This window comes from Alternaria ventricosa (assembly GCF_023758065.1).
Source record: "Alternaria ventricosa strain BMP 2768 chromosome Unknown scaffold_4, whole genome shotgun sequence".
Classification (NCBI taxonomy): domain Eukaryota; kingdom Fungi; phylum Ascomycota; class Dothideomycetes; order Pleosporales; family Pleosporaceae; genus Alternaria; species Alternaria ventricosa.
The window spans coordinates 1,128,921-1,150,473 of record NW_026055684.1 but is presented as its reverse complement, the minus strand read 5'-3'; the positions used below and the strand labels follow the sequence as shown (position 1 = coordinate 1,150,473).

At 52.4% G+C, this 21,553-nt stretch overlaps 13 protein-coding genes across 13 annotated transcripts; 7 read left to right on the top strand and 6 right to left on the bottom strand.

Annotated features, from left to right (window-relative positions):
- Positions 1–717: 717 nt before the first annotated feature.
- Positions 718–1,279, top strand: J4E93_003065 (uncharacterized protein; the record flags this gene model as incomplete). Its single annotated transcript, XM_049341005.1, has 3 exons — positions 718–799; positions 852–1,134; positions 1,183–1,279. The coding sequence occupies 3 exons, from the start codon at positions 718–720 to the stop codon at positions 1,277–1,279; spliced, it is 462 nt and encodes a 153-aa protein (XP_049201887.1).
- A 1,769-nt stretch (positions 1,280–3,048) lies between these two features.
- J4E93_003064 (uncharacterized protein) lies at positions 3,049–4,883 on the top strand (the record flags this gene model as incomplete). The annotated part of the gene is made up of 5 exons (XM_049341004.1): positions 3,049–3,253; positions 3,303–3,512; positions 3,568–3,829; positions 3,876–4,699; positions 4,753–4,883. 5 exons carry the CDS (start codon positions 3,049–3,051, stop codon positions 4,881–4,883), a joined length of 1,632 nt encoding a protein of 543 aa, XP_049201886.1.
- A 479-nt stretch (positions 4,884–5,362) lies between these two features.
- On the bottom strand, positions 5,363–5,988 carry J4E93_003063 (uncharacterized protein; the record flags this gene model as incomplete). Its single annotated transcript, XM_049341003.1, has 2 exons — positions 5,363–5,891; positions 5,984–5,988. 2 exons carry the CDS (start codon positions 5,986–5,988, stop codon positions 5,363–5,365), a joined length of 534 nt encoding a protein of 177 aa, XP_049201885.1.
- A 644-nt stretch (positions 5,989–6,632) lies between these two features.
- Positions 6,633–7,209, top strand: J4E93_003062 (uncharacterized protein; the record flags this gene model as incomplete). Its single annotated transcript, XM_049341002.1, has 2 exons — positions 6,633–6,729; positions 6,794–7,209. The coding sequence occupies 2 exons, from the start codon at positions 6,633–6,635 to the stop codon at positions 7,207–7,209; spliced, it is 513 nt and encodes a 170-aa protein (XP_049201884.1).
- A 952-nt stretch (positions 7,210–8,161) lies between these two features.
- Positions 8,162–9,468, bottom strand: J4E93_003061 (uncharacterized protein; the record flags this gene model as incomplete). Its single annotated transcript, XM_049341001.1, has 2 exons — positions 8,162–8,358; positions 8,481–9,468. 2 exons carry the CDS (start codon positions 9,466–9,468, stop codon positions 8,162–8,164), a joined length of 1,185 nt encoding a protein of 394 aa, XP_049201883.1.
- A 405-nt stretch (positions 9,469–9,873) lies between these two features.
- J4E93_003060 (uncharacterized protein) lies at positions 9,874–10,467 on the bottom strand (the record flags this gene model as incomplete). The annotated part of the gene is made up of 1 exon (XM_049341000.1): positions 9,874–10,467. The coding sequence occupies one exon, from the start codon at positions 10,465–10,467 to the stop codon at positions 9,874–9,876; it is 594 nt and encodes a 197-aa protein (XP_049201882.1).
- Positions 10,468–10,838: 371 nt separating this feature from the next.
- Positions 10,839–11,320, bottom strand: J4E93_003059 (uncharacterized protein; the record flags this gene model as incomplete). Its single annotated transcript, XM_049340999.1, has 2 exons — positions 10,839–10,890; positions 10,938–11,320. The coding sequence occupies 2 exons, from the start codon at positions 11,318–11,320 to the stop codon at positions 10,839–10,841; spliced, it is 435 nt and encodes a 144-aa protein (XP_049201881.1).
- A 362-nt stretch (positions 11,321–11,682) lies between these two features.
- On the bottom strand, positions 11,683–12,668 carry J4E93_003058 (uncharacterized protein; the record flags this gene model as incomplete). Its single annotated transcript, XM_049340998.1, has 3 exons — positions 11,683–11,769; positions 12,006–12,229; positions 12,278–12,668. The coding sequence occupies 3 exons, from the start codon at positions 12,666–12,668 to the stop codon at positions 11,683–11,685; spliced, it is 702 nt and encodes a 233-aa protein (XP_049201880.1).
- Positions 12,669–14,047: 1,379 nt separating this feature from the next.
- Positions 14,048–15,469, top strand: J4E93_003057 (uncharacterized protein; the record flags this gene model as incomplete). Its single annotated transcript, XM_049340997.1, has 1 exon — positions 14,048–15,469. The coding sequence occupies one exon, from the start codon at positions 14,048–14,050 to the stop codon at positions 15,467–15,469; it is 1,422 nt and encodes a 473-aa protein (XP_049201879.1).
- Positions 15,470–15,539: 70 nt separating this feature from the next.
- Positions 15,540–16,307, bottom strand: J4E93_003056 (uncharacterized protein; the record flags this gene model as incomplete). The annotated part of the gene is made up of 1 exon (XM_049340996.1): positions 15,540–16,307. The coding sequence occupies one exon, from the start codon at positions 16,305–16,307 to the stop codon at positions 15,540–15,542; it is 768 nt and encodes a 255-aa protein (XP_049201878.1).
- Positions 16,308–17,155: 848 nt separating this feature from the next.
- Positions 17,156–18,814, top strand: J4E93_003055 (uncharacterized protein; the record flags this gene model as incomplete). The annotated part of the gene is made up of 1 exon (XM_049340995.1): positions 17,156–18,814. One exon carries the CDS (start codon positions 17,156–17,158, stop codon positions 18,812–18,814), a length of 1,659 nt encoding a protein of 552 aa, XP_049201877.1.
- Positions 18,815–19,241: 427 nt separating this feature from the next.
- Positions 19,242–19,951, top strand: J4E93_003054 (uncharacterized protein; the record flags this gene model as incomplete). Its single annotated transcript, XM_049340994.1, has 2 exons — positions 19,242–19,246; positions 19,309–19,951. 2 exons carry the CDS (start codon positions 19,242–19,244, stop codon positions 19,949–19,951), a joined length of 648 nt encoding a protein of 215 aa, XP_049201876.1.
- Positions 19,952–20,140: 189 nt separating this feature from the next.
- J4E93_003053 (uncharacterized protein) lies at positions 20,141–21,277 on the top strand (the record flags this gene model as incomplete). The annotated part of the gene is made up of 1 exon (XM_049340993.1): positions 20,141–21,277. One exon carries the CDS (start codon positions 20,141–20,143, stop codon positions 21,275–21,277), a length of 1,137 nt encoding a protein of 378 aa, XP_049201875.1.
- Between the last annotated feature and the right edge of the window lie 276 nt (positions 21,278–21,553).

Here is a 21,553-nt window from a genome sequence, read left to right as displayed (position 1 = left end):
GAGTTGGGCCATGGAATGCAACTTTGTGCATCTCGCAGCGCACTGCGAATGTTGAAGAACTACAAAGCCAGCAGTCTAGTAGGCGGTGTATATGTGATGCGGCGCTGCATCTGCCGTGTTGCCGGCATACCCTTGGCCGCGTCACGTCGCAGGCTGTGGAAAATGAAACCGTGCACCGCCACATATGTTTGACGACGCTGCCCAAACACCGAGCGTGGGACCTTTGCGTTGAAACAAGACGCTGGACGCGTCCGAAAATAAAGCTGTCAAGTTACAGATTATTTTGAGATGAAGGAACGCGAAAATTGATTGTCGTGCGATGGACAAGGCCAGGACAAAGAGGAGAAGATGCGAGAAGGTTGTGCAACACGTCGCATCGCCAGCGGCACTAAGAGCTGGGATCGCGACGATTGACCAATCATCGACGCGACATGTGGCTCCCTGATCATGCGCCACTGGGAGTGACGTCGGTTTCAGGGAAATCAAGAAGGGACAAGGTCGTGGCAGCATCATCGCCTGCCAGCCTGTGCGGAGGCATAAAGAACCAGGCCGCCGCTGTATTGCAGGCCTCATCGAGACTCTCTACACCCAACTGCTGCAAACAACAAATACCATCGACTTTCGGTAGCGAAGATATCTGCAGCCACAATCTGCCTACCCGCTCCGTAGCCCCTGCAGCCATCCATCGCGTAGCCGTAGCGCCTCTCTTCTATCAAAATGGTCGCACCCGCTCTTGTCCTAGGCCTGCGCGGCGTACAAGTCGTCTTCAGCATCATCGTGCTGGGTCTTACAGCCTACAGTATGTTGCCCACAGACCGCTCGGTGTCGTGGCGTCACTAACATGTCCGCAGTTGTCGATGCCTACGTCACCTGGGTGCCGGCGAGCGTCGCCTTCATGCTCTTCACGTCCATCTGGACCCTCCTAGCTGTCGCATATCTCGTTCTCGCACCAGCTCGTTTCCCCGCTGCAGCCCACAAGTTTGCGATTGGCGGAGTCGAGTTCATTACTATGATCTTCTGGTTCGCAGCCTTCGTTGCAGTGGCCACTCGATGGGGTAACAACTGGTGGGCTGGCCGCCAAGGCACCTTCTACAGCTGCGGAGTCGCTGCGATCGTCTTCTCTGCTTTCAACTGGTATGGAACCTAAATTCTCACCCGCGACTGTGTACTGACCTACCACAGGGTTGCCTTTGTTGCTTCGACCGTGCTTGCGGCGCTGCACATCCGCAGCTCCCCCAGGAATGACACCGCTCCTGCGCCGAACATGGCCGGCGTCTAAACGACGACTTTCTGTCGCGCAATGCGACCCAGACCAGCTACTGGTCTTACATATACCTCATGATACCCATATCTTTCCTAATCCTACTCTTGTACCTGCGGTTAGAATGTAATGTCCAGCGTGGCGTTCGTGTTATGTATGGTGCGTCCGAACCCCCGATACCACGTTCATGATACATGCTCTTAAAGCGTCCCGAATAATGAGATTCTTGACTTTGATCTACTAGTTGCCGATGTCAGCTACAGCTTTGGTGATGATTGCCACGACGGGCCTGCGGCAACCGCGACAGACAGCGCCCCACCTTTAGCGATGCCGGCGGCCACCAATCTGGAGATCATCGACCCTGCTTGGAGCAATCGACTTACTGCAGAACTTTGTCAACTCCAGATATTCCCATCTCACCTCACTTAAGCCGTTTTTCTTTTTCGTTGCCTCTCCCAAAGATGCGTCGGCTGCAAACAAGCGGTGCGCTACCCAACACGAGTCATCATTCCCTCTTACACGCATCCATGCGAATCAGCAACGAAGCCAGCGCTGGTCGTAGGCCCTTGGCCAACGCTGCATTTACGACTACCACCCGCCAAGTTTCCGGGAAGTCTGACCGACAGTTGAAGCGCGTACCGTGGATGCCGTTCATGCTCAGCAACAAGACGGTATGCCTTGTGGAGATCTCTTTCCTTAAGTACCGCTTGGCTGGGATGCAATACATCCGACTCTTCCTGAGTGTTGTTGGACATTGATGAAGCACCCACCAAGAATCAGGATTACCATGCATTGGGGCTAACTTACCCCGGAAAGGCTTCAGTGGCTGGCCCACTCACTCTATCTGTCTGGCGCGTGCATGTTCGGAGCAATCCCACGCGCTTCCCGTCGATGAAGTACCCACACACGGACATATTGCTTCAAGAACATCAAGCTACGGGCTTGGTCTAGTTGGTTGTGGACTCTATACGAATTTGATTGCCATGCTGACGCCCCGACGCTGTCCCAAGGCGTGATATTCGTGCATCAACCCCCGCCTGTCGCTTCGGTAGCTACAACACGAGCATTTGCCGCGTGTAAGCCATCGCTACCGCTTAATCCTCCTGATATTCGCGCTTAGTGCGTGCGCCTCTGGATCATCATGAGCCGATGCTGGATGCTTGTATCATGGGACTGGACATGATCTTCAAGTCCTGACAATACTACTGTCCTCTCCAGGGCGTGGTATGATAAGCATATCATCTCATGTCCCATCAATCTGAAGTTGGACCCCAAATCCGTTCGTGCCTTGCGAAATTGACCGTTAATTCGCCATAGGACAAGATCCACGGTGTCGGGTCAACATTTCCTGTCCGTGCCGTCGGAAGAGCACGACTAGGCGCTGCCTCGCTAAAAGTGCCACTGCAACTTCGAAGTGCAACACGAGAGCAGGTCACGTACCAGCCAACAGGTTAAACACAGGCTCGAAAAATGCACTTGCAAGCAGCAAGGCGTTCGTTCGGGCTCTTCTGAGCTTTGTTCGGGATGATTAACACCCGATAATTGGAGGAACAAGCCCAATTTAACCGGCTGCCAAGGTATGCAGCTAACGCGCCGCGACGCTTACCCAATATAAGATGCAGGTTCGGTATTACGGTCGTGTTCTCCGCCTTAGCCTAGGTAGGCTACGGAGCATCTGGGGTAAAGAGCCGGGGTAGTGGACCGCCCTTGGGCCACGCCGTATTATAAAGGGTATACCCCAATCTGCTCGAGCACCAGCAGCCTCCAGCGCATCCAACACCGGCATCATGGGTCTCCTCAAAGCTCAGGATGGTACTTCCGACCCCATCATCACCCGCATGGTGGAGCAGGACAAGGTGCGATGGTGGAAGAAACCGAATCTACGCATCATGTACATCTGGCTGTTCTGCTGCTGCATGGGTGTTGAGATTACCTCTGGTTTCGACTCTCAGCTCATCGGCACACTTCAATTTTCAGTTCCATTCAACACATGTAAGTCAAAATTGTTGCAGCTTTAGATTCACCAGGCTGACAGTCTCAGATTTTGGAGAAGGCTACAAGGACTCAGATGGCGAAGCCAGCATCGAACCCAAAATCATCGGTTTCATGTCCTCATGCTACCAGCTTGGTTCCATTCTTGCAGTTCCGGTCGCACCCTGGTTGAGCCAAAAGTATGGTAGACGCATGTCTATCTTCGTTGGTTCCGTCATTATGGTCATTGGCGCTTTGTTGCAAGGTTTTGCTCAGCACAGTACGTACACAACCCATCCACATACACAGTAGCGGCGTATCTAACGCATTATCAGTTGGCATGTACATCATCGCACGTATGCTGCTTGGTTTCGGTATCCTCTTCGCCATTGTCTCCGGTTCTTCCCTGATCGGAGAGTTGGCTTACCCCAAGGAACGCCCGTTCATGACCTCGCTCTTCAACGCCTCTTACTTCATCGGATCCATCCTTGCCGCTGCCATCTCAATCAAGACAACGGAGATGGTTGGAAACTGGGGCTGGCGAGCACCGTCTCTGCTGCAGATCTGCCCGTCCATCCTCCAGATTTGCACTGTTTTGTACGTTTCTTCGAACGTCTTTAGAGTTCCGCACTGACTTTACTAGCCTGCTACCCGAGAGCCCACGTTGGCTTGTCAGCCGTGATCGCGACGATGAAGCTTTCGCCGTTTTGACCAAATATCATGCCGAAGGCGACGCCAACTCCATCCTCGTACAAGCCGAGATGGCCCAGATCCGTTCCACAATCAAACTCGAGATGGAGAACTCAAGCCGCTCATGGATGGACATGGTTCGCACACCTGGTATGCGACGCCGTGTCTTCATCTCTTGCTTCCTCGGTCTCTTCACCCAGATGAGCGGAAACACTCTAATCTCGTACTACCAAAATCTTCTATTCAAGATGATGGGATACACCACCAAGTACGCCAAGACGCGCATCAACATCGCCAACCAATGCTGGAGTTTGATCAACGGTGTCACTATCGCCCTCGTCGTCACTCGATTCCGCCGTCGCTGGATGTTCATGCTTTCCGCTGGATCCATGACCATGGTCTTCATGGCCATGACCATCGCTTTCCAGCGTCTCCAAGTCGCCGATGCCAATGGCACCAAGAACCAGGCTGCGCAAATCGCCTCGCTCGTCTTCTTCTTCGCATACTCGCCCTGCTACAACATCGGTAACAACTCGCTCACATACACCTACCTCGTCGAACTCTTCCCCTACGCCCAGCGTACCATGGGTATCGGTGTCGAGCAAATGTTCGGCAAGCTCGCCGGGTTCTTCTCCGTCTACGTCAACCCTATCGCTCTTGACGCGATTCAGTGGAAGTACTTTGCCATTTACTGCGGATGGATTACATTCGAGTTCTGCTTCGTCTACCTTATGTACCCTGAGACGTACAACCGCACGCTCGAGGAGCTTGCTTTCTGTAAGTACATGATGAAGACGACTTATATTGAGCTATTACTAACTTGTACCCAGTGTTCGAAGACAAGGAGTTCGCCGACGAGGCTGTCAGGGCTGTCGAGAAGACCGTCAACCACGGCCACGACGACGGAACGGTTACCGAGCACGGCAAGATGGAGACTACTACCATCGAGCGCACTGCTTAGGCTGTGTCTTGTTAATATTCTGTCGCTGTCCATCGCCCTTCGCTACATAGGGTACGCGCTCGAAGCTATTGTTGCTTCGGTAAATCTAAATAACTTTCATGCCCATGATTATGTCGATTGCTTGATGTTCATTACTTTTTCTTGATTACGATTCTCAGAAGATGCGCGTCTATCTAATCGTCATAAAAGAACCAGGATGATGAAAGCTGATGTATGCAGCGCGATGGTTGCAACAAGCATTCCAAGTTTGGTGGCGGAACTCAGGTCTTGACGCCACGACATTTCGATTCGCCGCGCCACACTAAGCTCACCAAGCACACGCCACCCGCCATCTCAACCTTGAACTTCGTCATCCTTCCTTCCCACCTTTTCCGTTGTCCTTTGTTCGCTCATATCGTTTCCTCTGGGCACGACATCACCCCCACCATCCTCTTCACCCTACTAATTCATATGTCGATTTCATCTTCTTTCGTTTTCTCTTAAGCCGCGCCTCGTACATTACTCTCCAGTTCGGCGAGTACAACGTTTCCGTCATGATCAGCTAGTTCTCTTTCGCCGATGCCTAGATGCGCTTTCTCTGGGTCGATAGGTCCTCCTTTGAACTCTTTGCCTTTTCTTCGCCTTGGACTGTAATGCATGTTCTCTTCTTCTTGTGCTCTGAGAGCGTCGAGATCTTTGAGCCGTCGGCTGAAACGCGTAGTTCGCGCAGACGGCTTCGTTTTGGTCTTGGGTGAAGGCGTGTCTGGGGTTTTCTCAGCTACAGTGTCGTCCCTCGCTTCGTCGATACGCGTCGAAATATCTGCGTGGGTATCAGTCGAAGTCTCGGACTGGGCTACAGCGAGCGTATCTTCTTCTTGGTCCACTTCAGATTCATCGTCGTCAGTGCTCTCATCGTCATGGTCTCCATCTTCGGAATTCTCGTCGTCCGTATCGCCTTCAAAGGCACTATCCAAATCGGTGGGAACATCATAGAGCAGGCTTTCTACTGCCCTGAAGTCTATCCTCATTCTGTGAAAGTACCATCGATTCGCATCTGCGTCGTGTTTTTTATCGATCCTGATTTTCCAGTCCACCATGGCATTACGGAATCTCGTGTAAACTGCATCGGTGCGGTCTACGATGGGTTCTGTATTCTCCAGAGCGTAGAGGAGGTGTGCAACGGTCTCTTTGATCGGTTTGGTAGTGCATTTTTCGTGATAAAGATTGAAAGCTTCTATGTCTCGTCTAAAGTCAATCGGTGGAGTAGGTTGGGTGAAGGTAGCCATCTGTACAAGCTTGTGTAGGTCCTACACCTTTTCAAGAAGGTTATGGGTGTCGTTCAGCTAAGTAGAAACAAGGTTATGTATGAGGGTAAGGTCAACACGTTTGCTGCTTGCAAGACTTCCAAGGTTGTCAAAGCCGCACATATAAGAACAATGAGCTCAGCAAAGCTCAGTACCTAGTACGCCTAAACATCGCAATCAAATAGCAGCATGACATTGTATTCTGCATGGTACTGATAGAAAACTAGGTACTGATGGGACGTAGCGACGAGCTCAGACCGAACAGCACAAAATGCAAACGAAACTGGCGGTTACCATGGGGACGTGCTCAGGTGAAAAGAGCAAACTCTACCTTTGCAAATTGCGCGCCGTCAAGCGACCTCCACAACAACCTCACGCCTGCCTCAAAATTTCTTGAAATTTTCGTGGCTCACATACTGATCCGATACTCTCCTCCAGATACTCGTCTCGCCGATCCAATATCATCATGATGGATCTAGCATCCCAACTCCACGAGCAGTTCCGCCTCTGCGGAGGGCAGACGTTTCTGCCTGAGAACGAGATCGAGACCACCCAGCGGTGTTGTACGGTGCGGATTCCCTGACTAGTCCACATCCGCCTTGTTCGCATACTAACATCAAGCTCCAGGCGAGTCCACCGAGCAGGACCGAATCGACTTCGACCTGCTGTTTCGCGGTCTAAACCAGGACATCTGGGACCTGCAGCAAGAGCTGCTAGGCAACACAGTTGGATGGTGGTGGGCCGGGGTCGCAGCATCTCGCCTGTACGACCGCCTCGACAAGATGATGGACAAGAGGGTCAGGGCATTGGCGAACGGCAGCCCCATTCTCGTCAAGGGCTGGCCTCCGACCATGCCAGGTCCGATGCTGTCGAAGTGGGCGAGCGACTACGTCGCCAACTCCCCTGCACCCTCCGCGCCTCTTTCCGCAACACCTCGGGGAAGGAGGATAATCGCCGGGGAGACGAAGACTCATCGCACGGCCCGCATCCGTCTTGAGAAGCGCGAGCGTAAGGCAGCCGCTCTGGCCAAGGGTGGTGCATAGTACGCTGGTGGATGGCATTGGCGACTACATGTCGGCCTCAGGATCAGGATACTCAAGCTGTGTAGATGATAAGTACACTACCTAGTCCCATATCATACCCGGACTTACCTCACTGTCCAAGGTCAAGCATTCTCATGTGCTTCCCTATTTTTCTTCGCTTTTCTCAACCTAATGTACTCTTCCAGTGTAATCTTCCGCACAGCTGGAATATTTACATCCTCAGTGGCAGGAATATTTGTCGTACTGACATTTCTGCCGGGCACTGACGTCATAGCGATACTCGCAGGTGATATAGCGTGGCGCGTTGGTGTCGTATCCGGGGTTGGTTCTGCAGCGATCGTCCGCTCACCATCGCTGTCGTAGATCATGACAGACCTGCTCATATTGAGGAGTATGTCTGCTGCCTGAGCCTCTGCAGAGAACAAAACCAGTCCTCTCAGTACTAGCATGGCCTTCGCTGCCTCTTGCTCTTGCTCGGTATGACGTTCGCCTATTCGATCAGGCCTGGCAATGCGGTTCCTAACCGATCCCATGCGACTTAAACTTTGATGAGGCCTGGTAGTAGCAGCAGTATCTTGCTGAGAGCGATTCGACATCGTGAAAGTGGGCGTATTTAGTGTATTATCCGACATTTCGCCCAACTTTTCGGATCGGATGAAGGGGTTTTATGATTCATTGAGGGCTAGCCGAGTCAAAGTGGCAGAGAGGATATGGATATCCAAGAAACTATATCACAAAGTTTGTCTCGGCTTTCGGCGAACTATATTCCTCCTACGGCCAGGCAGACCACTAAAAGCAGCGTGAATGAGAAATGAATGGACAATTATCTGTAGTAAATGGCTGCCTAATTTGTGGTGCGTGAATTGAGTAACTGCTTACTAGATTCACAAAGGTGTGTACAAATACAATTTCTTTAGCAGTACTTGAGCGTCTTCTCATCGCCCAGAAAGGTCTACTCCTCCCATTCCTCAACGCCCCAAAGCTCATTCCACCTGTCCTCCTCCTCCATAGCCATCTCTACGTCTTGCTGTGTTTGCGCATGTTCGATTTCCATTTCTTTAACCATCTGATCTGCGGCGTTGCCCTTCGGTTTGGTACCCAGAACTCTTAAGCTCTTATTGAGAAAAGTCTTCTGACCAGCAAGATCAGCTGGAAAGGCCTTAGGACGGCTCGGAGGCTTCAGGAGTGTGTCAAGTTCTTCCGCTCGACGTCCGGAAGCACTGTCGTACTTGAACTTGAAGTCGTTGCCGCGGATGGCATGAAACCTTCACCCTCGTCTAGCCTTAAGGGCTCAGGTGCTGGTTTCTCGGTTTCGATGGCCTTTGAAGACGAGTTTCCGGCCTCGGGATCAGCGGCAGGTTTCTTTCGTGTCGAACGACGAAGGGGTATAACCTCGCGCGGTTTTTCATTCTTAGCGGAGTTGGTCGACTCCAAAGTCGTTCCAGGAGCGGATGGGTTCATGAGTCTCTGGACGAAACCCATGCTGTCGGGATCAGCAGTGATGTCGCTGTTTGCCATCGCCCTTAGGATGAATGCAGCAGTGAAGTCATCGTTATCCACATCGTGAGCAAGTGTGCTTCGCATCGCGCTTTCATGCTCACCTTGAGCAGGGCGTATGTAGCCTTCCTGTCGTTCGAGATTGGACAGAAAGAGGAGTTGCTGTTGGTGTTCGAGTTCTTTGGCTTTCTCAAGATCGAAAGCATCCAATGGTTTTTCAGTATCCAGCGATTGTGCTAGGCTGTCTACTTCCCTGACAACCACTATCCTGTCGTTTGTAATTCTTAATTTTGGTAGCTTCAGAGCAGTGTGCTGTCCAGGGAGTCGACGTAATGATTCCTGCGCTTTCTGCGAAGTCAGAGGACCCCTGGACTTTGACTTCCTCTTCCGTGTCTCTCTTACAGGGTCTTTCTGGGCGGGTCTTGCGGGTTCTTGTGCCAAAGACTCAGCCAGAGCAGCTTGCAATTGCTCCTCTTCCGTTGGGACTTGGCCAGTAGAGACCTCGTTCACATTGCGTGTGGTACGGCGGACCCATGGAGAAGCTCCACCATGGCGGCTCTTGGATCTTGTTACACTTTGTGAAATATGAGTCGTGGACGTATTTGAAGAATTGGCGTCTTGTTGGTCGGGTGAAGCGAATGTTTCTTCAGCAGTAGCCACCTGTAACACCGACATCGAAGCCGGATGGCCTGGCCCAGTCTGATTCTTTGCCCTTTCCATTCGAGCTCGCCATAGTGAAGTATCTCTCTTTAGACGGGGCATGTTTGGTTGGTAGTTGTGCGTTGTTACTGAGGAACAAGAGTTTCGAATATGGACTCTAGACTTTTCAGGACGAATGGTATGGGGATTCATTCGCATGCAGACCTACTCTGTAATCGCACAGTGCTAATCCCTAGGGTAACAATAGGTGTGAAACAGCTTGAGGGGCTACGATAGCTGCCCAGTATAAGCTCAGTCACATCAAGGCGTACTAGAAACTGAAGGCATTGTCGACATCAGGACACAAGAGATTCTGCGCGTGCATCTCAACATGATGTTGGGCTTTTATCTATATCACTGCATGAGGCCTGCCTCGCTCGATAATTCCTCAGCAAGTGGAGGTTCTGGATGACAACCTATGCTGCTTGGACTCTCAACCATGATTATTCCTACCACAATCACCGACTCTCAACTCAGTCCTCCAGGCTCAGCCCAGTCTTGATCTTTCCAAGATCTGGGCTCCCCTTGCATGGTTCGTTCTTTCTGAATGGCCTTCTCAGGAAATGAGTCAGGCCAACCGTCTTCGCGCCAATGCTGCAACCTCCAAGTCGAATGATAGCTGTACGGATCGTCGTGCCATTCGACACGTGGCTCTGCATACTGGGGATCTATAGGCGCGAGTTGTTGCTTATTCTGGAACACAGAAGCAGAGGGTTGCGCTTTGGTGATTCCCAAGATCACCCTGATCTTGTAATCGGCCTCTGTAGTTATCTCGAGGCGGTTCTCTTCGCGAATCTTTTCGATGGCTTCGTCGAATACGGCAAGGGCGGCGCGGCGGTCCCTTGGTGAACAGACATCGCTGTCGTGATCGTTTGGTATCTTTTTGGTGAATCGCAGTCGTTTCTCGCGGAGACCGCTGGCTATGGTGGTAACAGGGTCGTCTTCTAGAGGACCTTGATATTGGAAGTCGACCATAGAAAGACCGGTTTTCCTGGTGGGCGGAGGATTCGGTGGAGTACGGCGACCACCTGAATCATGTGGGACGCTGAATGCTTTAGGCATTATGGATGTAGTATAGCAAAGCAATGTTAGAAGTAGAAGAAGAAGAGGAGGGCGGTAATAGGTGCAGGTTTTGAGACACAGCTAGGCAACAAGACTTTATAGGATCCGGATTCTGAGTGGTATTAGATTGTGATCGCGTGCGATCCTTGATGAACGTGACTGCGAAACAAACGCGCGGTACTAGGATATGATCATGAGACGAGTGAAGCTTTCTCGAGTTGAGCGGTCGCCGCAGATTTTGGGTAAGAACAGACACCGACACTCGCTGCTCAATAACAACTTCCCAGGCCTTTCATGACGTCAGGCCTCGTTCCGTGAGCGGAAGTCGGGCTTGTTGTCTCCTGCCCGTACTCCAACTCTTTGGCAGGTACTCAATCCCACTCGAAAAACTTCTCGTCGTTGTTGACCTTGCGCATGAACTTTCTATGGAGGCATTAGACTCACTCATTTGGACCAAAGAGCGCACTTACTGCCTCTTGCTCAGCTTTCGTGCTCTGTTTGCGACAGATCCAGTCACAGCAGATCGCCTGACAGCGTTTCTGCTGAATACCATGACGAGTGACTGCTTCTCGGTCCTCATTCCGTTCATCTCTTGATCGCTGGTTCCCTTTGTCTTCTCGCGGAACCCAAAGCTCTTGTAGTAAGCCTTGGTGCCAGGCTTGTTGAACGAGCCGTCATCGAAGCGGAGGTCGGCGGCCTTGAAGATTTTCGCATCGCTGCCGTAGTGTTTGATGGGATGTGCCTGAGTAGGCGAAACGGAAGACGAAATGGCGAGCGAAGGCGCTCGGATTGGAAGTGCCACGGGGCCTTGACCTAGACCTGTGACATTGATGTCAGCATCAGTAGTCGCCATGGTGATGTTGAAGAGGTTCTGGCGGCGTTGAGGTTGAAGAGGATGCAGAGTGCTGAGATCGAGAGTACCGATGTATGAGAAAGTCAAGTGAACGGTGACGAAAATTCCTCTGCCGGTGAAAGGTGCTCGTCCAAATCAGGCCTATACGCAGACCCTTTTCACAGCCATGCACTTACAAAGGAACTGCGTCACCCGTACACTGTGTATTCATATCGCATCCTCGATCTATCTTGGAAGTTCAAGCTTGACCCAATGTGAACTTCTTCATCACGCACACCTATCTTCAGCAGACTACAGCTGGCGCTTCCATCGCCACACCTCTTACATGAATCACTTGCCTATTCATTTAGGCCTGAATTGCTCTAGTCGGGATGTGGTGTCGTTATCTCTTGAACTTCCTCCTCATTGTCGCTGTTGACGTCTTCGTCTCCCTGGGAACCGCTGATTCCCTACACAATGTTAGCGCCGTGCAGATATCATTAAGAGATGCAACGTACATTTCTTTGCGGAGCGGAGGGTACGAGACCGCTAGTCGTTGACGGTGGTGGCGGAGGCGGAGAGGGTGGAACAGACACGGCGGCAGAGGTTCCAATAAATGGTTGATTACGCTGCGAAGAAATGTCGCTGAGGGGAGGCGGCCGCCCAATACCCTTTAATTCAGTCAGCTGGCTGCTCTTATACTCACTTGAGAAAGACTGACTTGTTGTCCACCTTGGAGCACTGCCTGGACGCTTAGATACGTAGGTAAAGTCGTGGCAAAGGCGCTCTTGATCTCTTTCGCAAGACTCTGTGGGTCACCTTGTCGGGCCTGGCTCCTGTTTATGATGTCTTGAAGAGCTATGGTGATAGCGTTGAGAGCTCCGCGAGCTGAGTGCTCGACGAGAGCATATTCTTTGTTCTTGTCGTGCGCTACCTACTGTGTTAGATTGTGTCTGGCAAAGATGTATCATTACATACCGAAGCCGTAAATAGAAGTGAGCACAGTCTCGTCGACATTTGAAGTGTCGTCTACTCCAGGCTCTCCGTTGTCTGCAGCCTCGAGATGTTCGTCGGAGCTGCTGTCATCTTCGGAATCGACGTGTTTTCCAGGCTCACCGCTTTCCGATTCGTCGTCGTCGTCTTCGTCTTCGTCTTCTGAGTCTTGCTCGCTAACGAACTCCTCGTCGAAGCCCTCATCCTCTTCCCTGTCATCAGGCGGCGGCGCCTCCGCCTGGGCGTCGTATGCATTATCAGTGGCTTCAGACTCATTTAGCCAGTCTTGCCATTCTTGATGAGAATTGAAACCTTCCTCCTGCCATTTCGGGCGCTCCTCTCGGGAATTTGTCGACTCCGGGTTCTGATTTGACATCTTGACTGGACGTGAAAGACAGATAGATGGCTCGGGTTGAGAATATAGTTGAATAGTTTTGAGAATCTAATATATAGAAGAAAGCGTGATATTAGCAACTTTGATAATTTTCGTGGCGCGATGTCCCAATCTGCAGCTGGGCAATGCACACAACTAATCGCTGTGTCACACCATGTTGGATCGAAGGCAGCTGATAATTGCGTTAATGAATGTACAAGTGCTAGGAGGGTGCCTTGAGTGTACACAAGCTGACGAGATCATTAGGTATAGTCCTAGTCCTCTAACCTGCCGCGGACTCCGGTGCAAGGTAGTGAATTCGGCAGAGCGGTCGATAAAAATGACTCAGTACTCAATCCCCTTTTAGTACAGCTATACGGCGTACAAGAAAAGGCCTGGTTGGAGGGCTTTTAACCGCATCGATGATCAGCTCGCGGTTTGCTACGCTGAAGTGGATATGTCGAGTAAACACTGACACTTCCACAGCAAGCAGATACTGTGTGTCTGCCGCAGAAAACAGCAACTGGTCGAGCGGTCGCAGCATTGGGTGGCTTTCTGAATACGATGGCAATCGCCCCTCCTAATAAACCGTGTTGACCCAGGCGGACGTAGTTCGCTCGATGGCTTGGTTTCACGAGGTGGGTGACTATGGGATCAGCATCGATTCCTTCTACATGAACACCACCTGTTGCATCGCATCTCAAAGTCATCACTGCTTGGCTCTTTGTTTCCATCAAGACTCCACAAGATCTTCCACCGTTTACTGTATAGAGACCACCGAACGGGTCCAGGTGAGGGGAACGTGCTCGCTTCGGTGTTATCGGATATACAGGCCAGCTGCTGTGAGCGTACCGTACAAGCATCGCGACCACGGAATCATCGCCAGTTTGCGCTGCTGAAGGTATATGGAGTACCGGAGCTAATGGAATGTGACGAGGAAGAGAGGGATCGTAGACGCAGGGAGTCGTAGCGACGATCTGCTGATCGTCGGAGATGAGCGGCTGTTCCTCCGATGCATCGCCAAGAGGGCAGGAACGCCTCATGCGGCGTCTCTCGCCGTTGTACTATGTAGGTCGCGTCTTGGAATGCGAAAGGCTTTGTCGACGGTGTAGATACGGATCTCAGAACCATGCTACACTGATGCCCCCGCGACGCGTGTCCCTCAGCAATACGAGGCCGCGCCACACCAGGCCTGTTCCACGCGTCTCGGTCGGGCCTAGGCTCCCCTGAATGCGGGCGGACGTTCGCAACGCGCTTTTTCTCAAACATCGATCGGGCCATTGCGATGGGGTGAAACACGTTTTGGGCATCTTCGATCTTGATCTCTGTACTCTTCTTTAGCTACTAATCCCTCAGATGCCACACAGCAAACGCTAGCGACCATGTCGTCTTACCGGAAGCACATGCCGCGCCCGGCCCGCCTCGTCTTCAGCGTCATCCTCATATATGCCTTCTTCTGGGTCAAGGGCTGGCCGCGCACCTACGACGACGAAGAGCTCCCGCCGAGCAAGCGCCCGCAGCAAGAGTCCAACCTCGGTCCGCACCAAGTCGACCATGACCAGCTTGTCGTCGCCGTCACCACGACCGCAAACGACGTCTACAACAAAGTCACGCCCCTCATCCTCAACACCAACGAACAAGACCACGGCACGCTCCTGCTGTTCTCGGACCTACAAACGCAGATTGGAAGATGGCCCGTCTTCGACGTCATCTGGCGCTACAAATCCGACTTCATACAGAAGACGAAGCAGCTGGAGCGATACCGCGCTCAGGTCGACTATGCGCGGAGGAGCATACCCCTGACCAAGTTGAAGAAGGAGGACCCGGAAGAAGAGAAGAGGGAGATGGAGATCCTGGACAAGTACAAGATACTCGAGACAATGGCATCTGCGTGGGAGTACCGGCCAGACCGCAGCTGGTATGTCTTCGCCGGCGATGAGACGTACGTCAACAGACCGAACCTACTCGATTGGCTGAGTCAACACGACCCAGACGCGAAGCACTTCTTTGGCAACCCACCTGCCCCGGCGACGGCGCACGTCCCCGATCCCTTCGCCGCTGGAGGCACGTCGTTCATCCTCTCGCGAGGAGTGATGCTGGAGCTGTTCAAGAAGCGCAAAGACTTTATCCAGAACTGGCGGGAGCAGATTGCGGACCATACAACAGCTTTCGACCTCGTCGCCAGCGCGCTGCAGGCCGAGGTGAAAATCACCTTTACCACAGTCTGGCCCAGCATCTCTGGATTCGACCCAAGCACGGTGCCTTTCTCGCCTGCCATATGGTGCGAGCCTATCCTGTTGATGCACCACATCACACCGGATATCGGCAGTGATCTGCTCAGATTGGAGAAGGACCGACCCTCGGACCAGCCCACCCTGCGCTTTGCAGATCTGTGGTATCGCTTCATGACCCCGGAAGATTTGAACTACACACGCAATGACTGGGACAACCTATCCTCCGAATCCTCGAACAACCGATGGAATATCCTCTTTCAAGGCGGCGAACATCAGGACGCGGATCGCGCTGGGAACGGAGAAGCGTCCCCAGAGGCATGCCAAGAGTCCTGCGACAACAGCAGATACTGCGTGCAGTGGTCTTACTCCTCGGTCACTCAGAAGAACTGGAACGAGAACCCGCCGACTAAGTGTCACCTTAGCAGCAGTATACGCTTTGGAACACACAAGGAGCCACAAAAGTTGAACATCGATGGAGAAAGGGTCACACTCACCTGGAAAAGCGGGTGGAAGAAGGACAAGTTCAGTAAATGGACCAAACAGCAAAGGTGCAAGGAGCAACAGCAGTAGCTTCATAGTCTCGTCATTTTCAGCGTTCTAGCGGTATTCTTATCTCTCAAATCCTAGCCCGGCTGTGTTCCTATCTCCAGTGCTTCTTGTAGTTTGGCCAGGCCCACTTCAGTTCCGCCTCAATCCGTTCACCCCAGCTCTCTTGCTTGGTCTTGACTACGATCAGGAGCCGTTGCAGGATGTGTGCAACCTTGACTTCGTCGACTCCAGCACCCAGGCCCCTCATCTCCGCCCCCACCGTGACGTCCGTCTCGTCTCCAGAATCCACGTTGTCCTCAACGTCGCCATCGTGCGAACTTAGGGCCCTCTCAGCATTCCTCTCCGCCTCCCCACCCAGACCAGAAGCCGCAGGCTCATCGACCAATGCTCCAAGGCCGAGACCGACCTTGGTGCAAGCCATCTTCAAATCCCGGAACCAACCCTTCTTCGCATTCACCACCTCGGCATATCCGGCGGCAACGAAGTAGAAACCGCACAATGCCTTCAGATTATCCATGCTTGGGCGCTCGGAATTCTCGTCCAGAAATGCCCAAAGGCTGACCAGAGAAAGGCGTTCGTTATCGCGTCGCGAAAGACTGATGTTGCGGCGGAAGAACTGGATGTGTCCTTGGCTTGTCATATATGCCGAGGCTTTGTACGTTATGTTGTCGAGGACAACGTTGCCCAGGAAGAGCGAGTAGGAGGAGAAGCCGACTCTGTCGTAGTCAGGCCGCTCCCAGGGCACGTCGTCGACGTCGAGGAGCGCGTTGTAGGCGTCGGGGAAGTGTTTCTCCGCGAGCGCGTTGATCTCGTCGTGGGTGTAGGCGCCGGGGGGTAGTGACTCAATGTTTTGAGCCATCGTGGAGGATATGTAGGTGGTAAAGGGATGTAAGAATCTGAGGTTGAAGGTCAAAAAGATAGAGCTAGCAAAGCTCAATTCGAGGTCACTGTGCGTTGCGTTTGCAGTGTGACATCATTGCCGCATTCGGCCTCAAAAGTGAAGGTGAAAGTGCACCTCATGGAATCAAAAAGAGCAAAAAATGAAGCCTAGTGGAAGTGTCCCCATAAGACTGCACTTAAGGGGTATCGAACTGACGAGCCGATAGAGAGCTTTTTGAATCAGTGGTAGTGTCGCCAGAGACGGCTCACTCTCAGCTATTTGTGCTGTTCGATGACAGATTTCAGATTTAATTAACATATAAAAGGGTTTGATGACTGGAAGCTGATAAGAAATAGCAGCCACGTTCTTTGAATCTCATAAGCTGGCAATTCGAATGCGTAAACACACAATCATGAGATGAGTCGTCATTTGAGAATGCCATAGAAGGTGTGCACGCGATTACTCCAGTGCACGTGCACGTGTTCACGCTAGCGTCAGTGGGCCGCCTGATCCATCCCGGAACAAGCAACGCTCCTGCGACCTGCATCTTCCTAGCCTTATCATCAACACCCGTCCACACGATACATTTTACTATAGTTCAGATGAGCTTGCACCAGACTTTTCCGCATGCTTTCTTAAATATTCTGAGTGTAGGGGGTCGAGCGTTTGGCGACGCGTAGTAGCTCAGACGCGCCAACATTACCGCGCGACTCGCTCGCAACAAGGCCCGTGACCCTTGACAAACAATTGACCAGACATTGGATGCGCTGGGACGCGACACAAACGGCTCTCCTCCGAGACTTACCATCTTCAACGAAAACCGGAACATGGCCCTCCAGACCATTCGAAAGCTAATGTCGAAGGCCGGCGCCGACTCCTGCATGGATGCACTGCCACCAGCGGATTCCCTGACCTGGATTGAACCTGCACTGGATGATGAGGAACTCCCAAGTCTGTTGATCGGTAGCATAGGCAACCGCAACATACTTACTTATCTGGTGCCATCCGGCGGTGGTTGGGAGGTTCGCTACTGCCTCAGATCCATTGGCGATGACAGCGCGACCTCGACGCTGCCACTAATCACCGGAGATGAGGCCATTACGAAGCCTCTAATCGTCCCGTTTAAACACTTTACAGATGGAACGAAGACCAAAAAGCGGATGCTTAGCATGATCATACGTTACTATTTCCTGTTGCAAGGTCATATAAGCAAAATCGATGCGTGGAACGAAGACTTTAGTCGGCGGTTATCTTCTGTGCTGAGAAAGGCCTATGGGAAGACCGATGGGGGCCATAAGACCTACAAGCGCCCCAGAGAAACAGGCGAGACCGTGGAGGAAAGCTCGGAGCCGGAAGACATGGAAAGCCCGAATGGCTTGCTGTCTACCAACGGAAATGGCGTAGGACACGCACCTGAGAGCACCGTCACGTACGATACCCCACATGGTATGAGCTGGGACGGAAATCCAGACCTGCAACAACTATGGGTGTACCTTGCTGACCGCGGCTCGTTGCGACTCTTGGAGAATATTCCCGATGCTCATGACATGGAATTCTTGGATCAGACGTACATCCTAGAGGCCCAGCCGAAGAAACTGTTTGTCGGAACTCATGCGAAGACAGAGCACAGAATCTATGCCTACATGGTACGACTAGTGCAGCGGGGTTTCCATGAGATCCGATTTTACCTGGAAAGTGCTCGTGGTACCTACATGTCAATGTCCGCCGAAGCTACTGGGAAGCAGCGCATCTTGCATCCTTTCAGCAAAACTTACCCTAGAAGTACCGGTCCTAGCGAACAAGCTGATCGAGCCAGATTGACGCTCATGATCAAGTGGTATTTTATCGCAGCTGGAATCGCTACGGACTGCGTCTTACACGAAACCAAGGCCTACCCCGAGCGTCTCCGCTGCGCACTGGAATACATCTCCGATCAGATGGGACCTGACGCCTTCAAATCATCGGGTACCGTACCAATGGATGGCAGTATAGCAGATGAGAGTAGCGACAGCTCCTACACCCCAGAGAAAGCCGTCCAATCGACGCTGGCCAATGAACCCACGCCTAAAGCGCCTCGCTTCCCGCAGAGCGTTGCGCGTAAATCGGCCCCTTCAATCGCACGTCGTACAATCCCTAATGCAACACCAGCGCAAAAGCCGCTGCCGAAGACCTCGTTTTCCAAGTCTGCCAGCCCCGAAGCAGATGCAACACCCACAGCCCCGCCGCGCAACTCAAAGCGCTCGGCCGAAGACGAAGAGTTCGACGCCCTCACTAGGCTGGTCATGCAGCAAAATGCTCTGACGAAAGACCTCAACAATGTTGATCACGAATTGGAGGTTATGGATGCGCGCTTCGAGGCTTTCCAGGAGAAATGGAAACGAGAGCGCGCAGAGTTGGAGAAGAAGAGAGACGAGATCCAAGAACGTAGGGCTGAGGTCAGGAATATGTTCAAGAGGCGGAGGACGCTCGATACAGAGAGTGACTAATGGAAGCGTGCGATGGGCGGTCACGTCTGCGGACCATGGTTGAGCTCTCAGAATAACAGGAACTCTGGTTAGTCTTGTGGATTCAAGTCTACAGGCGCTTTAATGCAGCCCCATACATTCTTAATACGAATTATCTTCCATCCATGCTGGGTGTTCTTCTTAACAACCCGTTCGCCTATTGCATATTCAGCTCGAATATCAGTCGCCATGAACCTGAATCACCTCCTTAACCCGAACACACCGCCGCATCGGCTGCTGAAGTCTACATGTGTTTCAAAGAGCGCTTCATTGCACTCCCAAAGCAAGATCGCTGCGCCACAGCAGACGGTGAGCCCTCCAGTAGGTCATGTGGCGTCGCGAGTCACTCAAGATTGCCTGCCTCTCGACTCCGCGGTCAGGCCAGTAGCGTGTCCTACTGAAAACCGACATGAAGTGGCTGGAAAGCCTCATGCCCAACCCTCGCAGAAGACGAAAGCGCATTATGGTTCTTGTAGGGCTTCTTCACCTGCAAAACTACCACATACTCTGAACTCCTCAACGGCAGACGCACCTCGACTCGAGCAAACACCCATAAGAGATGTGAACACACCGCCTGTTGCCGCGCCTAGTGTTACTTCTACTCCCACCATCAAGAAAACAAGGAAAGCGGTCAAGCAGGCTCCAAAATGTCGCAAGAAAGAGGAAAACCCCGCTTCCGTCACCGCAGAACCGTCGCACAAGTTGAAAACTCTTCGCACTCCTCTTCCTCTACTACTACCCAATGATGCGAACGTACCCAAGACCGATTTAGCCACACCCCTCAAGCGGGTCAATCGCTCTGTAGCCCCGGGTCTTGACCCAGATGCTGGACCACGTAAACTTATTCGAGACGTACCGCTACATCCACTGGACCTACCTGTTCCGGACGCAAACGAAGCGAAAAGCAAGAAGCGCAAACGGGAAACACCCAAATTGGACAAAGCTTTAGATCCAGCCTCTACAAGTCACCGCGTCCGGCGCAAATGTTACGGAAAAACGGAGGTTGTGACGTTGGGTGGGTGGGTAGCGTTCAGGAGGGTAGAGGTGGAGGCGGAGGGCAAGGATGGTGGAGCAAACGGTTCTCGCGGTGACGCAGACTCCATTCGTCTCGCGGTATAGTGAACCCTTTGGGGTTGTATTGATATCTTGCCTTCGCAGAAACAATAGTAATTCGAGGTCACCTCGACTCGCAGTCACCACGGATGCGCTGGGCCTCTCCACTCAATTGTATAAATATCTCATGCCCTTCTCTTGATGATATTTCTTTCTTCTATCCTCTAAATCCGCTCCCTAACACTGAACACCGTCATGCCACCTCTGCACACGCGAGCCCAAAAGGCCCGGGTGGTGGATATCAGCGACTCATCAAGCCAGGCATCCGAAGACAACAGCCCCCTAGCCAAGATCGACCCCGAGGCCAACAGAGTCCGTCTTCACTACGCAGCCGCGAATCCCGATCGACCTAACGCGGGAACTAACGGCAGGTATGGCATGTTCTCTCAGGTCGACCCACGTCTTCCACCGCCTGCGACTCCGAGCAAGACGGTAGCGAAGTGCAAGAGAGCCACCTTGGATAAGACGGGTAGTAACAAGAAGTCAGGAATGAAAGACATGCCAGGAGAGCGAGAGCAGAGCCCATTGTTCGAGCCGGAGTCTGATCCACAGCAAGATGCAGACGCCGTCATGCTGAGTCCGCCGTCGACGCCATCATCCAAGGTGCGCTTGCCAAGCCGCAAGAAGGGCAAGAGTACTACTACCCTCATCTCTACCGTCTTCACTCCCGGTCGCCGTAGACAGAGACCCATCGTCATCGAGAGCGAATCTTCGAGCTCTGATTCTGACTCTGACACCAATTCTAACATTGTCGTAGCTACACACGACAACCTCACGACCAAGGCCACCAAAGACCTCATCGCTACTTCTGCCATGACTGGAGATGTCTCAGTCGTCGATGAGTACATCGGCATTCTCAAGGACATCGCTACTTACTCTTCCAACATTGCTAAGCATGAGCAGGATGTCGAGGAACTCGCCGAAGAAGAAGCCATCGCATCCCTCGCCATCAACGGACTTGCAGACGCAGAGGGAGAAGAGTACGCCGCCATTGCGCAAGCATGCGCTCGGGGCATACAGGATGACATGGCAGATCCAAACATAGCTACTGATATGGCCGCTATCCATGCTGCCGTTGAGAAGCGCAACAAGGAAGCCGAGGTGGCTCGTGCAGCTGTACCGGAGGTGATGGTGGAGAGGAAGGAAGCGCTAGAAGCGAAGAAGATGCAAGCACGCTATAAGAGGGAGGCTCTGGAAGAGGAGAGGACGGACTTCGAGTGTGAGAAGTTGCAAGAGAGGAAGTCGGAGTTGGAGAATCGGGGTGGCATGGCCATGGCGTTTGAGCTGGGCAAGAGGTCGGCGAAACAGGAGGGCGCAAGGGGATCTCGGTGAGCTCCCATGGTGTGTCATGTGCGAGCCTGCGCTCCAACGAGTTGCTATAGCAGCTGCATCTAAAGACCTGACGAAGTGTCATCTGGGCTGGCAAACTTCTCAACTCATGTCAAGCAGCGATCATTCGAAGACTACATGTACCTAACCTTTAGCAACATCTAGTCACATGCATTGATTCACTGGCTTTTGATTCAAGTAGACTCCAAACAATGAGATTTATGGGTATACCAGTAAACTAGCGCACCGCCCCTTGAACCACGGCAACCCGAATTGAAA